General features: G+C 44.4%; 1 protein-coding gene across 1 annotated transcript in view; it reads left to right on the top strand.

Moving 5' to 3' along the window:
• ttc27 (tetratricopeptide repeat domain 27) overlaps positions 1-17,178 on the top strand; it is an 87,385-nt gene that overhangs the window by 35,862 nt on the left and 34,345 nt on the right. Inside the window, exon 10 of the mRNA XM_079248405.1 lies at positions 16,468-16,581. Within this exon, the coding sequence (XP_079104531.1) occupies positions 16,468-16,581 (114 nt within the window). The remainder of the gene's footprint in view (positions 1-16,467; positions 16,582-17,178) is intronic.

The following is a 17,178-nucleotide window of genomic DNA, read 5'->3' as shown; positions in this document are numbered from 1 at the left end:
CGACCATATCACTGCCTAGCTAGCATTTAATTAATAATACAGGGGCACCTGTATTGTCACCTGGTGTGCCTTGAGCATAAAAAGTTTGGGAACCACTGTTCTAGACTGTACCATCCTGTATAGAAAGTGCATGTTTACCAAATCTGTGGGGAAATTTGCAATCCCCCCTTAAAGAAGCCGTGGTCTATGGAAGTAAATCTGTGCCACCAGATTTAGTTTTATTAGCCTTCGGAGCTCAAGCACCAACATTTGATGCAGCAAACTAACTTTTTTAATAGTTTATTTTCATGACTATGTTTTTAGAGTTTTTGCCATCAGAAAATCTGTTTTTAACTGCTTGCTGCAGGTTTCCTGGTGTAGCAGAGAAAACAGTCCCCCTTCAAACGGCTTCCTGCTGCAGGTTTACTGGTGTCACAGTGAAAACAGTCCCCCTAAAACCGCTTCCTGCTGCAGGTTTACTGGTGTAGCAGAGAAAACAGTCCCCCTTCAAACGGCTTCCTGCTGCAGGTTTACTGGTGTCACAGTGAAAACAGTCCCCCTAAAACCGCTTCCTGCTGCAGGTTTACTGGTGTAGCAGAGAAAACAGTCCCCCCTCAAACAGCTTCCTGCTCCAGGTTTACTGGTGTCACAGTGAAAACAGTCCCCCTAAAACCGCTTCCTGCTGCAGGTTTACTGGTGTAGCAGAGAAAACAGTCCCCCCTCAAACGGCTTCCTGCTCCAGGTTTACTGGTGCCGCGGTGAAAACAGTTCCCCCTCAAACGGCTTCCTCCTGCAGGTTTACTGGTGTCGCAGTGAAAACAGTCCCCCCTCAAACGGCTTCCTGCTGCAGTTTTACTGGTGTAGCAGTGAAAACAGTCCCCCCTCAAACGGCTTCCTGCTGCAGTTTTACTGGTGAAGCAGTGAAAACAGTCCCCCCTCAAACGGCTTCCTGCTGCAGTTTTACTGGTGTAGCAGTGAAAACAGTCCCCCCCCTCAAACGGCTTCCTGCTGCAGGTTTACTGGTGTAGCAGTGAAAACAGTCCCCCCCCTCAAACGGCTTCCTGCTGCAGGTTTACTGGTGTAGCAGAGAAAATAGTCCCCCCTCAAACAGCTTCCTGCTGCAGGTTTACTGGTGTAGCAGTGAAAACAGTCCCCCCTCAAACGGCTTCCTGCTGCAGTTTTACTGGTGTAGCAGTGAAAACAGTCCCCCCCCTCAAACGGCTTCCTGCTGCAGGTTTACTGGTGTAGCAGAGAAAATAGTCCCCCCTCAAACAGCTTCCTGCTGCAGGTTTACTGGTGTAGCAGTGAAAACAGTCCCCCCTCAAATGGCTTCCTGCTGCAGGTTTACTGGTGTAGCAGAGAAAATAGTCCCCCCTCAAACAGCTTCCTGCTGCAGGTTTACTGGTGTAGCAGTGAAAACAGTCCCCCCCCTCAAACGGCTTCCTGCTGCAGGTTTACTGGTGTAGCAGAGAAAATAGTCCCCCCTCAAACAGCTTCCTGCTGCAGGTTTACTGGTGTAGCAGTGAAAACAGTCCCCCCTCAAACGGCTTCCTGCTGCAGTTTTACTGGTGTAGCAGTGAAAACAGTCCCCCCCCTCAAACGGCTTCCTGCTGCAGGTTTACTGGTGTAGCAGAGAAAATAGTCCCCCCTCAAACAGCTTCCTGCTGCAGGTTTACTGGTGTAGCAGTGAAAACAGTCCACCCTCAAATGGCTTCCTGCTGCAGGTTTACTGGTGCCGCGGTGAAAACAGTCCCCCCCTCAATCGGCTTCCTGCTGCAGTTTTACTGGTGTAGCAGTGAATACAGTCCCCCTAAAACCACTTCCTGCTGCAAGTGTACTGGTGTAGCAGCTAAAACAGTCCCCCCTCAAACGGCTTCCTCCTGCAGGTTTACAGGTGTAGTGGTGAAAACTGTCCCCCCTCAAACAGCTTCCTGCTGCAGAACACCAGAGTTGTGCCATTTTTAATTAGGCTAGACCTGGAGAGAATCCACCTATTCAGTTGTCGGATTACTGTCATCTTATGTGCAAAATTTAATTGCATGTTATTTTAGCTAAATGTAAAACATTTTTGTTTTCTAAATTTCTCTTTTGAGCTGAATGTGAAAAGAAAAACTCGTGTTAGGCAAGCCGAAGCCGTCCTGCTTCAGGTGAGCGTGAGAGGACGTCCTGAGCCACGATGTTTATTATCTCACGTAGGACATGAGAGCAGAGTCGAGTGCATTTTCTCAGTTATTTATGTGAAACTTTAGCCAGAAATTACTTCTCAGACACATTTTCCTCCAAAACCATGACCTTGTTTGGAGACGCTCCCGGCTCCAGAAGCGTCCCATCATCCCCGGATACCTCTCTGCGATGATCCAGTGACAATCTTCTCAAATATTTGGGAGTTGATTCCAGCTGATGAGTTTGCGTGATAGAGGAATTTGATAGCACAGGAAATTAAAAAGAAAAGGAATAAAGTGATCTTGAGATTAATCTGCAAACTTAGACCAGAAAAAGCTCCTGGCTGGAGAAAGAGTTGATAACATGTCGACTGCAGGTAGACTGAGGTTTCTCTTTAGATCTGTAAATATCTTCTTTATAGTGGTTATTTTCAGGAAGATGATTGTTTTGTAGTTGCTGTCCTCCTTGTAAAAATAAATCCTCTCAGATATCTGAGTGGAACATGAGAAACCTGATGTGGACAGCCAGGTGGGCAGATGGTGGTGAATACCACAGAAACTTGCAGTCGCCAGACTTTTTTTTACTTGATGTTTAAAGGATTCAACAATGAAACCTAAATTAGGTTTGATAGGTTGAGAATTTAATACTACTGTATACAGTATATACTCAGCAACAATCTTATAACTTCCTGATTACAAAAATATCTAACTAGCCAATCATCTGGCAGTAACTCCAGTCAGTCAAACTGGCACGTTGAGCACCACTCCTGTCATCTAAGGTAAATGTTGCCAGGTCTGATGAGTCTCCATTTCAGCTCCACATTCAGATGTGATCAGATCAGAACTAGGTGGAAACGTCACAAACAGGGCTTGAAGTATGCTAGTACCACGCTGGATTTGTGGCTCGCAGACTGTTTGTGGTGGAAAATAAAATAAAAAGGTTATTTAATAACTTGTTGACGTGTGCGCTGATATAGGCCATCATCACTTCAGGATCAGGTTGTGTTCATCTACCAGCAGTATGAGAGGAATGCAGCTTTCAATCACATTGCTAACCAATCAGAAGGTGAGAGGGGGTCTGGGAAGATGCTTGGTTGAGAGACCAAGCTGCAGTCTAACCCACATGTATGGTAGAACGTAGAACCTTCGCGAATGTCGGGGGGATATTGGGTTATGTATCAGGTGGGTCATCCTGCAGCCATCCTTTAAATGTAAAGGCTGGAAAACTCTCAGAATCCTCATCAATCAGAAGGATAAAGCGGTTTTTAGTGGGTTATGTTCACAGCTGTGGCAAGGCATCTACATGCCCAAAATCAGCTTCTCTCTCCCTGATAATGAATGAATTTTTTGCATTAATTCCACAGGTACAGATAAAGGCAGGATAGATGTTTTCAGGAAAATGTTTTACTGTATTGCTTAAAATCCTTTTCACATCCTGAGAGCAGCTAATTAATTTAAAGCTTTGACACAAAATAAAGAAATGACTTACCTGTGGAACATACAGGGCTGAAAAACATGATCCAGTTGTTTTAGCAGGCCTTTCAGTCAGAATGAATGGTGGTGTTTCAAACAAACTCGACTGCCATCTGTCCTTCCCCCTCAAACCCTCTGCGCACGTCCCTCTTCGTGCACAAACTGTGCACTCTGAGGCTTGAAGCAGCACTTGTAAAGGCAGCGATGCAACAGCTGGAGCTTGGCTAGCTGCATTAGCTAGCATACTACAGTAACTTACGGTGAACCCTCGGAACAAGCATTGTGCACTTTTGTTATTGGGGGCGTGTCTTCTGTGATTAGGGGGCGTGTCCTCTGGGGCAAGTTTAAAGAAATGAGTTTGGACTTCTGATATTTTTTTTCCTTTTTTTGGAAAATATAGCATGCTCAAACAATTTTTCCAGAATCTCTTATACTGATTTTTCTTATAAACAGCCCTAATAAAAATCCCAAATTTAATTAAAATATTTTTTTTTTACAATGATCTGGCAACTCCCCTTAAAATGATCTTGGACGCCCTGTGGGGTCATGAACCCCTAGTTTAGGGAAGACTGGTCTAGCTGGCTGTTATCCAGGTGACTTTGCTGTTCATGGGTGATGCTGAAAGCGGTTTTCTTCATGTTGTTGTCCCTGTACAGTGTTCCTCGTCCTGTCAGGCACTGAGAGCACTGAACTGCTATCATCTCTGCAGCATCATGATCCGGTCGTCCTCTGATTGGTTATTGATTCCCTGATGTTGAGCCTTTAAAACGACGTGAAGCCCTGATATTTTCCTTAAGTGCTGGTGTAATAATGCTTTATGCCTCCTGTTTAAACCCTGCATACGAAGCTTTACATTTAAGAAGTTGGTTAATGTAAAATAAAAAAGACTTCAGGAAGAGGAAAACAGACTGAGTTAAAGGTTTGTTTTAGTTGACTCCATTGAAGCGTTTCCAAGGTTAGGGATAAAAAATAAGAAAAAATTTTGAAAAACCCAGCTATGAACGTTGTTGACCAAAGCTCTGTGAAATAGACTTGTTCACCTGGTGGAAGTTATTATCAGCTCTTTGACTTTTTTTTATTTCTCTTCACTGAGGCAGTGTTTTGGCCATTAATCACAGAGCTTCTCAAGCTCCCTGCCAAACACAGTTCAGGTAATTAAAGAGGTGGAAAGTAAAACTTGCTGTGTGCCAACGATTTCTATCTACATAAAGAAAAACTCAGCAGAAAAAGTCCATATATGAGTGTTTGGTGGATTATTGCTTTCTTGAAGCAGTGCTTCACAGTAATAGATGTGATGCTGTTGCAGTGTCTGTTTTTTTCTTTTTTAAATGCAGCCACATTTGGAGGGAAAATGCATCCATGGGAGGACCAACAGACAGACCAGACGTGGGTTGCATCCATGAAAAACTTGTCAGCTTGTGTCTGCGAATGCCTAACAGCCCATTATGCTATTAGCTGTTGTTTTGAGCTTCTAGTAGCCCAGGTGGAGACACCAGATGCCCAATCTGGAACTGAACTGGAAAACAAGTTTGGCCCAAATTTAGCCATGGCTCTCAGTGTTGAATAAATTTGAGTGGAGCTATCAAAACTCAGTCACATGACCAACACATTCAGCCCACGAGGAAGATTTCCCATGTTACGGTCACTTCTGGACCACAAAATAGTTTCCTTAATCCACATCCAGGCCAAAAACTGACATCTGGACCACATGTGGTCCTCAGGAGACATTCGGATAATCCCAGCCAGGCTGGCAACTAATAACTGGTCCACTTCAGGCCCACACAAATTGTTGGTGCCAGAAGTGTCAAAAGTAGCCTGGATTTGGCCCAACATGTCTGCTATCTGGGTATCCTCCAAGCTGCAGAAGAGTGACAGTAACTACAATTTACAGACTAATTGATACAATAACAACTTAATTGCAGTTACTAAAAAACGAGGCTAACGTCAGATACCTGAGTGCAAGTGAATGCATCATGTAATGTATTTTATATGTTGTATAATGTTCATAATGCAGTATTCATACAGCATCTTGCCAGCAGCCATCGTACATGGCAATATCTGTTCGTCCAACTGTATATATTATGCTGGGTTGCTATATTTGAATTTTATTTTAAACTAGATTAATGTTTGGACAGACTCAAATGGCAAGAGACAAACCATCCCTTAACTCAGTAAATATTGTTGTTTTGCAGACGCTGAAGGACCAGCTACACCTACCGTATCTGGTCTTCATTTCCAGTTTGCATACATAACTCTAGTTTATAAATATGTCGTTGTTGTTTGTTTTACTGTTGACATAAAAAAATTAAGAGTGGAGTGTGTGGAGTTTGCCAGTGGTTGTGCAGTTTGCCAGTGGTTGTGCAGTTTGCCAGCGGTTGTGGAGTTTGCCAGTGATCTTGGAGTTTGCCAGTGATCTTGGAGTTTGCCAGCGGTTGTGCAGTTTGCCAGCGGTTGTGCAGTTTGCCAGCGGTTGTGCAGTTTGCCAGCGGTTGTGCAGTTTGCCAGCGATCTTGGAGTTTGCCAGCGATCTTGGAGTTTGCCAGCGATCTTGGAGTTTGCCAGCGATCTTGGAGTTTGCCAGCGATCTTGGAGTTTGCCAGCGATCTTGGAGTTTGCCAGCGGTCGTGGAGTTTGCCAGCGGTCGTGGAGTTTGCCAGCGGTCGTGGAGTTTGCCAGCGGTCGTGGAGTTTGCCAGCGGTCGTGGAGTTTGCCAGCGGTCGTGGAGTTTGCCAGCGGTCGTGGAGTTTGCCAGCGGTTGTGCAGTTTGCCAGCGGTTGTGCAGTTTGCCAGCGATCTTGGAGTTTGCCAGTGGTTGTGCAGTTTGCCAGTGGTTGTGCAGTTTGCCAGCGGTTGTGGAGTTTGCCAGCGGTTGTGCAGTTTGCCAGCGGTTGTGCAGTTTGCCAGCGGTTGTGCAGTTTGCCAGCGGTTGTGCAGTTTGCCAGCGATCTTGGAGTTTGCCAGCGATCTTGGAGTTTGCCAGCGATCGTGGAGTTTGCCAGCGGTCGTGGAGTTTGCCAGCGGTCGTGGAGTTTGCCAGCGGTCGTGGAGTTTGCCAGCGGTCGTGGAGTTTGCCAGCGGTCGTGGAGTTTGCCAGCGGTCGTGGAGTTTGCCAGCGGTCGTGGAGTTTGCCAGCGGTCGTGGAGTTTGCCAGCGGTCGTGGAGTTTGCCAGCGGTCGTGGAGTTTGCCAGCGGTCGTGGAGTTTGCCAGCGGTCGTGGAGTTTGCCAGCGGTCGTGGAGTTTGCCAGCGGTCGTGGAGTTTGCCAGCGGTCGTGGAGTTTGCCAGCGGTCGTGGAGTTTGCCAGCGGTCGTGCAGTTTGCCAGCGGTCGTGCAGTTTGCCAGCGGTCGTGCAGTTTGCCAGCGGTCGTGCAGTTTGCCAGCGGTCGTGCAGTTTGCCAGCGGTCGTGCAGTTTGCCAGCGGTCGTGCAGTTTGCCAGCGGTCGTGCAGTTTGCCAGCGGTCGTGCAGTTTGCCAGCGGTCGTGCAGTTTGCCAGCGGTCGTGCAGTTTGCCAGCGGTCGTGCAGTTTGCCAGCGGTCGTGCAGTTTGCCAGCGGTCGTGCAGTTTGCCAGCGGTCGTGCAGTTTGCCAGCGGTCGTGCAGTTTGCCAGCGGTCGTGCAGTTTGCCAGCGGTCGTGCAGTTTGCCAGCGGTCGTGCAGTTTGCCAGCGATCTTGGAGATTGCCAGCGATCTTGGAGATTGCCAGCGATCTTGGAGTTTGCCAGTGATCTTGGAGTTTGCCAGTGATCTTGGAGTTTGCCAGTGATCTTGGAGTTTGCCAGTGATCTTGGAGTTTGCCAGTGGTTGTGCAGTTTGCCAGCGATCTTGGAGATTGCCAGCGATCTTGGAGATTGCCAGCGATCTTGGAGATTGCCAGCGATCTTGGAGATTGCCAGCGATCTTGGAGATTGCCAGCGATCTTGGAGATTGCCAGCGATCTTGGAGTTTGCCAGTGCTTGTGGAGTTTGCCAGTGCTTGTGGAGTTTGCCAGTGCTTGTGGAGTTTGCCAGTGCTTGTGGAGTTTGCCAGTGCTTGTGGAGTTTGCCAGTGCTTGTGGAGATTGCCAGTGGTTGTGCAGTTTGCCAGTGGTTGTGCAGTTTGCCAGTGATCTTGGAGATTGCCAGTGGTTGTGCAGTTTGCCAGTGGTCGTGGAGTTTGCCAGTGGTTGCCAGTGAACTGAAACCAGCCGCTGATGCTGTCTGATGGGAGCAGAAAGCTGCCGGCTCTGTGAGCAGGCATCTTCCCAGCCTACATGTAGATCCAGGAATCTGCAGGCTGGTTAGATGGTTGTCACATGTCCGGCCTTCTCCATCACCTTTCTTACCGTGTAACTGGTCTAATGTGCCTGTTTTTACCTGAGCTTTCCTTCAAGGTTGTTATTGTACATTGTTTTTACCTACACTGCCGCTCAGAAGCTCAGGATCACATGGAATTTCTACAGAAACACACAAGAAATGAGTATAAAAAGGAAACATATCAGCATGGTCAAAGTTAGAAACAATGATTACAATAGAACTTATGAACATGTTCTTCAAACTTTTCCTTCATAAAATAAAAAGAAAAAGCCCGCCATCACAGCAATCACTGCCTGGCAGAGTCATTATTTCCAGATAATCTGATGAATTCACCCTTTGCTTACTGGAACGTCTTCCACAGGATGGATCAGGGTGATGGAGTCTTCCTCCCTATCGCCTGCTCTGCTGCTTTCACTACATCTTAACACGGTTCAGATCTGGACACTGAGTTACCTTCAGTGGTCTGGCTAATGGCCTCTTCTTTATGCGTTACACATTTTAGCCTTGTTATTGGGTCATTTTTCTTTTTACCCTTTATTTATACTGGTTTTCCCATCCAGGTAGTCTCATTGAAAAACCAGAAAACTGTTTGGACAGACAGAACATTTAGGTTCAGTTCCAGATGGCTCTAAAAGCACAGAATATAAATTAGAGTTCATTTAAAAGACAAAAGCAGGCTACATCTAAAAAGAAATAAATGGATGAAACAGACAAAAACAAAAGCAATTTAAAGATGCCTCTCGAGTCCCTAGAGAATAACATTAATTCCCCTGATGGGATGAAGGTGCGCTGCTTCTTAGCTCAGAGAACAACTTTTTCCCGTGATTGGTACAAACTGGGGGAACACTGAAATGAATGAAATCCTGGGAGTGTTGTGTCTAAGCAGCAGGTAGAATAAATATGATGGCAGCAGTCCAAGGATGGGTTTGTAAATGGAGATTAATCAGTCCAAGAGTCTGTGAGGACCAGTTGGCAATAGAGGATAGTGTGCTGTGCTAAGTGAGGCTTTTACAGTTCGTTATGAATGAAAATCCGAAATGACAAATGAAGGTCCTGGTTTTTTATACAGGGTGTGTGCGGGGTCGTAAAAATGATCAAAATGATCAAAATTTGATCAATCAATTGTGGGAGAATTAAGGCCCTGAATAAGTCTTAATCACAATTTTATGAGGTATTAATGTTTTTTGTATTCAAGTTCAGTCAAAATAGTTTGACTGCAAAATTATCTGAATATGTACCGGTTCCTCCTAATGACAAATGAAAACGAAGATGCGTGGCTGCTCCTTCTGCCATGTTCCCGCCAAACAAAGAAAGGGGAAAAGTATTTTCTCAGACTCCTAGTTGGAGATGCAGGATTTTAATTGATGGCTGAAGCCTGTCTCTAAGAACAGCCAAGTGGCTTACTGTACTTACTGCAAATAGAAGATGAGCAGCGTCTCAATGGCTTCACAATGTCAAGTCCCACTGGTACAAGACAGCGTTATCCGCAGAGAGCAGCAGCTGCTGGTCATCACCAGTTACTGTCCTCAGACAGCAACACCTCTTTCATGTCTCTCTCATTTGGTTTATTTCCATGTTTCTTTAGTTATTTGAAAACATCTTGTCTCTGTGTAAAATAGTTGTGCGTGTGAGTGGATATGGGCTGCTCAGGCAGCTGTGGTTATGAAACGAGGCACTGGACAGTGACACTAGTTCTGTTCATATTTCCCTGTCCGCATCCAGTGGACCTTAAACATTTATTGTGGACAGCTGAGAAAATCAGGAGAGCTTTGCAGAGGAAGACCAAGTCAGCAGCGACACTTCAGAAAACATGCCTATAGGGTAGACTTCGCAGCACTTCCTGTGTTCTGCTACTTCACCGCCATAAACAGGAAGATGCAGCTGCTGGCCACAGTTTATTAATTTAGCTAGTAGCAGACAAACATACCATATAGTTATCAAACCTGAGCTACTTATTCAAAGTGTAATGCATTAGAATATTAGTGACTAACAATAGTAACAGTGTTACAGTGACATGCTACAAACACTTATTGCCACTCACCGAACTCAGACATTTCTGGTATTTTCAAGTCAACATTTCTGGATTCAGACATGGCAAAGACCTTTGCCTGTGGTCAGGATGAAACTGGGCACGTCATGAGATTTGACTCGGAAGTCTTCCCACAGTATCAGTTCGGTGACAGCACCAACAAGCTGGACCATTTGTGTTGATGTTTGATCAATCAGTCAAGAACAAGCAGGTCAACGTCCACATTGGTATTTGGGAGTATAAGTGTGTTCGATTTAGGTATCTGGGCTCTCAGTTTTTGAAACATAGAACAGCTAAACAGCTCTGAGGGTATTCTGCAACAAGCTAGGTGTTTTTGGGGGCGTTCCAAAGGTACCTCTGACCAAGAAGCTCCTTCCTTTTGCAGCCTCTGTCAGGTGGAAGTACATGATTCACCTCGTAGAACAACAGAAGAAGGAAGAGAACGCCACACAAGGCCTCAAGAGGAAAGCGACCAGGGAAAAGCTGAAAAAGAAACGTCCCGAGCGAAGACTGATACTGCGTAAAGATGGCGATCAGTTTGCAGAGCAGCCAGGGGGAAAATAATTGCCCAAAGGATAACCAAGTTCGACACCTTTTTAGACGAACTCAATGAGCTGGTGCAAACTGAAAAGCTGGCAGAATGCAGAGCTAATGAACACAGGCACATGTAATGAGTTTTAATTGCTATTGATGTTTTCATTAAGTTGTCCTGGTGAGCATCTGGTAGCTTGAGATACTTTTTGTGACCTAAGGTATATTTCAATAATCCTTGCCTTTGGTTTAAATAATTCTTATGATTAGTCCTTTCCAGCTTATCTGAATTGTGTTATATGGTTGTGCTTTATGGATTTAATTGCAGAGTATGACTGTTAAGTAAGCTGAAGATGTGTTGCTGATTACGGCTTGAAGGGGTGATCAGGTCTCCAGTTTTTCTGAAGGCTTTCAAAAAGGCTTAGAAATGTATTGAAATTCACTTCGGGATTCAGACATATACAGACATACAAAGAAGAAAAGGTTTCTAAGATAGTGTTCCATTGTTCTATAATATACCATCTTTGGGTTCACTGGGTTCATCTTTGGGTTCACCTCAGTGATGTCTCATGGGTAAATTTGGGAACTACCGTCGTTTCTTCTGAATTTGACTGGTTAATACCATTGACAGTCAACAAAATTGACCAATTGATTGCCAGCGTTTTTTATTGTTAAATAATGTTTCTTCCTACCTCTGAATTCCCCACTGGGGGGGCAGTATAACCCCGTTTTGAAATGCTGCTGTAAGCAAAAAAGCGTGTGATGCTTCAGAAACTAAAGTAATGTAAAGAATGTCGTGCTCCATGTGAGTGCAGCGGTTTTCAGCTCTTAGAAAAGGATTATCCTGGAATACTGGGATGGACTGACGACCTGTCCAGGGTGTACCCTACCCCTCCCCCAATGCCCCCACAACCCTTAATTGTACTAAGTGGTGTAGAAAATGAATGCCAGACACAGAGGACTGATTGCTGCTGATAAACAGGCCACTGAGCATCTGATTCATTTCAGTCGTTTGTGAATTGATTAAATTCTTTGTGAAAATACATTTGGTTTGTTGTGCGAAACAAAGATTTCCTGAAGTTTTGCACATAAAGCAGCTGATCTCAGTTTTGTAAGGCTTTGTCTGAATGAACCCCCGGAACAGTTGAAACTTTGTGAATCCTCTTTGTGAACACTAAACAAATGGCGAGGAGGAGGAGGAGCAGAGCTTTTTGGTGAATTACACCGATGCACCAGCCGCCAGGAGGATTTAGGGATGCAGCTTGCGTCCAGGTCTGACTTGAGGATTATTCTGTCCATATCCCCGTCAGCTCAGTCTTGTGCTGTCTGATCCCTCTCTGCAGCAGAAGATGCATCTCCATCCTAAAACACCACCACAGCTTTTAAAGAATCCATCGTCTGACACACACATAGCCCCCAGGATTCATCCGTCACCCTGCAGTTGTTTTTATCCACTGCCTGCTTCGGGTCACTGCTGCTTTCTTTATCTGCAATACATTATTAATGTGTTTGAACCAGCTGTCTGGGATTAAATGAAAAACCCAAATACATATGAATGAAAAGATGAAATTATGTCATAAAGAAGAGGTAAGTACAAGGAATTTGCTCCAGTCATTTCTGTTGTGAAACAGGTTGTAGAGGCTGTTTTTTGTTTTTTTTTTAAATAAACCCCGCCAAGGTCTAAACAGGTTAATAAAAGGCTTGATCTTAGCAACAGGATGGAAGAAAAATGGTAACAAAGATGGAGGAGTGGAAATATAGGCCTGACTTTATCAGCAGCTGAAGTTGGTGAAAGCTCAACCCAAGATAACCAGCCAGAGGAGAGTCTGCATCATGTGATACGACTTCTCACGTGTCATCCGTCCACATTCCTGCATGCCTCTGGATGTTAGCTCAGTGTTAATGGAGACGTAAAAACAAAGATCTCCAGATTTTTGAGGTGCACTGCATGAGGAAAGGAAACTTTATGGAGCTAGTTGAGGCTGGAGGGTGCCTGAACCTTTCGCATGACCTTTAATAACCTGATCAACTCAAAAGCTAATTGGTGAGGGGAGAAAATATTGCTTTTTTTTTCCATTTAATAAATAAAAATTAGCTATTCATTCTATCATTATCTGGACCACTTATTACAATTCAGTTGCAGGGAAGCTGGAGTCTATCCCAGAAACCAGCAAGGTATACATGGACCAGTCGCCAGTCCAACGCAGGATGAACACAGACAAACAACCATCGTGCTCAGTTCTACAGAGAATTTAGTAACCAGTTAAACATGTCGTAGGAGGAAGTCAGAGTACTCAGAGAGAACCCACACATACATGGGGAGAACACGCACGCATCACAGGAAGTTGTATTTAACCTGTCCCATAATGTAGGAGCCACATTATAAGTCATAAATGTCTGCGAATATGCTGATGTGTGCAGGCTTGATTGGCACTTGGGTGGAGGGTGTGTCACTTTGGGTGTGAACGCACACATTACAAATAGTTGCACTCACCTGAGCGCATCGTTTGGCTGTAAGGATGCAGAAGTGGGGTGAGCTCGGGAGTAAACAATTAGATGTTTTTGCTCTGCGTATTGTTTGTTCATTGTAATTTATTTAAAGTAACTATAAAAAATAAACAAACGCAATAAGGAGAACATGCATCTTAGTGCGCGTCATCGATATCTCCCGTGTTTAGCCTGCAGCGGCTGAAGTAGATAATGGCGTTGGACAGTTAGCCGCAACACATACTGACCCGTCCGATAGCAACTTGTCCTGTGCCGACCTGTTTCATATTGATCAGACTCATACCAGACCGTCCCGTATGATTCTGTTTGGCATGAGACATGCACTGTACCAACCTTTCCTGTACATCTTGTCCTGTACCAACCCTTCTTGTATTGACTTGTCCCATACCGATCTGTGGTGTGTACCATGGTGTCCCATTTCAACCTTTCCTTTACCCACCTGTCCTGAACTGACTTGTCCTGTACCAACCCTCTTGTAGGGACCTGCTTCGTACCAATCCATCCTGTATCATTTGTCTTGTACTGACTTCTCGTTTATTGACCGGTCTCACACCAAATTTCATGTAAGTCCTGTCCTGTCCCAACCTTTCTTGTATTGACCAGACTCATACCAATCCCTCCTGTACCATGTTGTCCCATGCCAACCTTTCCCATACCCACCTGTCCAGTCCAGTGCTGACTTGTCCGGTACAAACCTGTGACCTATTGACTTTTTTAAATACTGACCTGTCCTGCACTGACCCTTCTTATGCAGAATCGTCCCATACTGACCTGTCCCATACTGACCTTATTATACCAACTCGTCTCATACTGACCTTTCTTGTTATGACCCAGCTCATACTAACCTTGTGAAATTGACCTGTCTCATAATGTCCTATCTCATACTATCCCTCTTGTACCAGCTTGTCCTGTAACGACCCCTCTTGTACCAACCTCTGCCATACCAACCGGTCCTGTACCATGCCGCAGCTGTTGGTGTAAATGTGGTTGTGGAATTAAGGAAGGGATTGTTGTGTGAGCTGGTTCTGCACATTTTATATTCTGCTCAAGGATATCTTAAAGATATTTAAAATAGCTGATATTTAAAAGGTTTTTATGAGTTTCTTGAAAATCTCCCCACTCCTCAGCTGTACTTATTTTAGTATTTAGCTTCATGCAAGTTTGTTTATAACCATTATTGTAGTAATACAAGGCTTTTAAAATAAAAGCAGCCGTCTGAACACGTTCTGAAGAGGAGACCTCATTTATGTCCTGCATTTAGAAGTTTGGAGAGATTTTTAGATTTTCATGTGTAGGAATGATCCTGCACTAAAAAATTGTAATAGTTTTAGTCTTTGTTCCGGCTTTTAGAGTCACAAAAATCCTTTAAAAACTATCAATGTACCATCAAAACATTTTTTCCTTGAGACTGTGTTTGTTCCTTTGTGTTTACTGTGATGACAAACGCTTGGCGTGACTTATCCATGATTTTTAATTGCTCTGTGATTGATGTTGGTGGAGGAATAACTGTATAATTAAGACAATTTACTGTTGCACTAATGACTCCAGCAAGACTTGCTTAGTATCCGCAAGCATCATTAATGTTTGTTTATCTCACCTACAACCATGCATCACGCTCATGGTGTGCAGAAAGCGATTGTTGTATAACATGCTCTGATTTCAGGCGAGCCTGAACACTGATCCTGATAAAGAGCTCAAGTCATTTTCCCTGCGAGTGAATCTGCTGGATGCTCCAAACCCCTGCTCCCTTTAATCAGCTCATCTAACGCTAAGCCACAAAGCTGTGCCAGCTATTATACATCAGATTATCACCGCAGCACACAGATAAAGACTTTCAGGCTGTAATAGGTTTTAATAATTAGGTGTAACTCAGTGAAGCTTGCTGCTTGATTTCTCCTGAGGCCTGCAGGAGGGGAGAGGAAGAGGAAGCTTTGTCGTTGTAGTTAAGGTTTCTTTCCCCTTTATTGAGTCGTCTTTTATATTTCTGCATGTACATGTGTATTTTAGAGGAACTCCTGCAAGAGCTCAAGTTATAACTTAATATTTTTCCTCCATCAGTGCAGGGATATTTATTTAAACTGTGTTTCAAAAGATTCTGTGTATGCTGCTGATTTCAGCTATATAATCAGTGAAAGTGATTTAAAGCTGGGGTAGGAAGTCCTGCTCAGAGACATTGTTTTTGTTACCCTGGGTGAAGTGGTTCCTCATCCTGATAGTAGTCTATACATTTTGTAAATTTGGTTAGAACCCTCAGTTTACTGTAAATCTGCAAAAACTCTGAAAAAGGTCACCCTTATTTATAAATATGTAAGAAAAAAGCTTGTAAATAGGTGTTCACTATAAGGCCACTGTGCATGAAAGGGTTAATGTTGAGTAACATAAATAATAAAAACACGGACTACTGTTTTTGACGTACATTAAAATCTGGGGGAATGGAACTGCTGGTTATATATGCAGCGTACTGACCCGTCCAGTTCCGTACTGGCCTGGCAGGAGAGAAATGTTATTACAGCCTTTTGTGAAAAGATGAACTATCTTTTTAATAAATATTTGACTGTTAATAATGCCATTATTTCAAATATTAAAGGTGTGTTTTAATCATCTGTGAATCTAATATTCTGGGTGTTAAGTGTTATAAAGGTTAATTACCTTATCCTATCCTATATATAAACAATTCCAATCAATGGCTGGAGGGCTGGGCTGAAGGACAGCACAGAGGCACTGATCATGGCAGCACAGGACCCTGAGCATCAGAGCAATTGAGGCCCAGATCTACCATACCAGGCAGGATCCCAGCTGCAGACTATGCAAAGGAGCCCCTGAAACAATCCAGCACCTCACAGCAGGATGCAAGATACTGGCAGGCAAAGAATACATGGAGCGCCATAACCAAGTAGCCGGCATAGTGTGCAGGAACATCTGTGCAGAATATGGACTGGAGACCCCTAAGTCCCAGTGGGAAACTCCCCCCAAGGTGGTGGAGAAAGAGAGGGCTAAGATCCTCTGGGACTTCCAGATCCAGACAGATAAAATGGTGGTGGCCAACCAAGCAGACATAGTGATGATAGATAAGCAGCAGAGGAAAGCCGTAGTGATCGATGGATCCATCCTCAATGATGGAAATATCAGGAAAAAGGAGAAACTGGAGAAGTACCAAGACCTCAAGGAAGAACTGGAGAAGGCCTGGAGGGTGAAAGCAACAGTCGTACCCATAGTGATGGGAGCACTGGGGGCTGTGTACCCCATGCTGGAGAAGAGGCTCCAACAGATACCTGGTGAAACATCAGACATCTCTGTCCAGAAAAGCACAGTCCTAGGAACAGCTAAGATACTGCTAGGACCCTCAAGCTACCAGGACTCTGGTAGAGAACCCGAGGTTGAGAGATGAACAGCCACCTGCCCTACCCTGGGGAGATGGGAGGGGTGGTTGAGGGAAGGAGAAGTTTATTTCTATAAATGTTATATCTTTTGTGCTTTTTCTGTCCTCTCCACAGAGTATTTTGTCGCAGCGCAAGTTCTGGGCGGTGGAGGTCACTGCTCTATGTCTCAGGACCAAACTGGAAAAAGGAAGATCTCGATGTGTTGAAAGAGCCATGATGCAAATGCAGGTAAGCAGATAGTTACCACAGCTTTGTAAGTATCTGGGGATACCAAAGGAAGGGCTCAGACCTTCCTGGCCTTTATGTCTTTCGAAACCCAGCTCACTCATTTTCTTTGTGTCTTCGAGGTATTACGCACAGCTCAAACAGTCTGTGTTAAACCAGAGCTCTATAACCGTGCAACCGTACCCTATGTATCGATTGTAAAGGTATCGATGATAAAAGAAGAAAACAAAGGAGCCAGTAGAACAGCAAAGCCTGTTCTGGCTTTATTCTGAGTAGAGTTCAATTCGGCATTCTTCAATTTAAAGGCAAAGAGCAAAATCCAGACAGATGCTTTAGATCAGTGTCTGTCAATGCAGAAAAAGCGTTCTACAGGCTGATGGCAGTAACTTTATTACCTGGGTGAGGCTGTTAAGCTAACCCTGCTAGGCGTGGGACGTTTAACATTAAGCTATCGCTTCCTTTCGCTCTTCAAAGAGGCACTCGATAAGGCTACCTATTTTCATTACTTTATTATTTATATCATGACTGAACCGTAGAACACAGAGGAAAGATACTGTCACATCTAGAGGCAAGAAGGCTCCATTACAGATCATGAATATG

The sequence above is a fragment of the Telmatherina bonti genome (assembly GCF_933228915.1).
Source record: "Telmatherina bonti genome assembly, chromosome: 11".
In the NCBI taxonomy this organism is placed as follows: domain Eukaryota; kingdom Metazoa; phylum Chordata; class Actinopteri; order Atheriniformes; family Telmatherinidae; genus Telmatherina; species Telmatherina bonti.
Note: the sequence above shows the minus strand (reverse complement) of the source record. Positions and strands in the feature narration are given on the sequence as shown.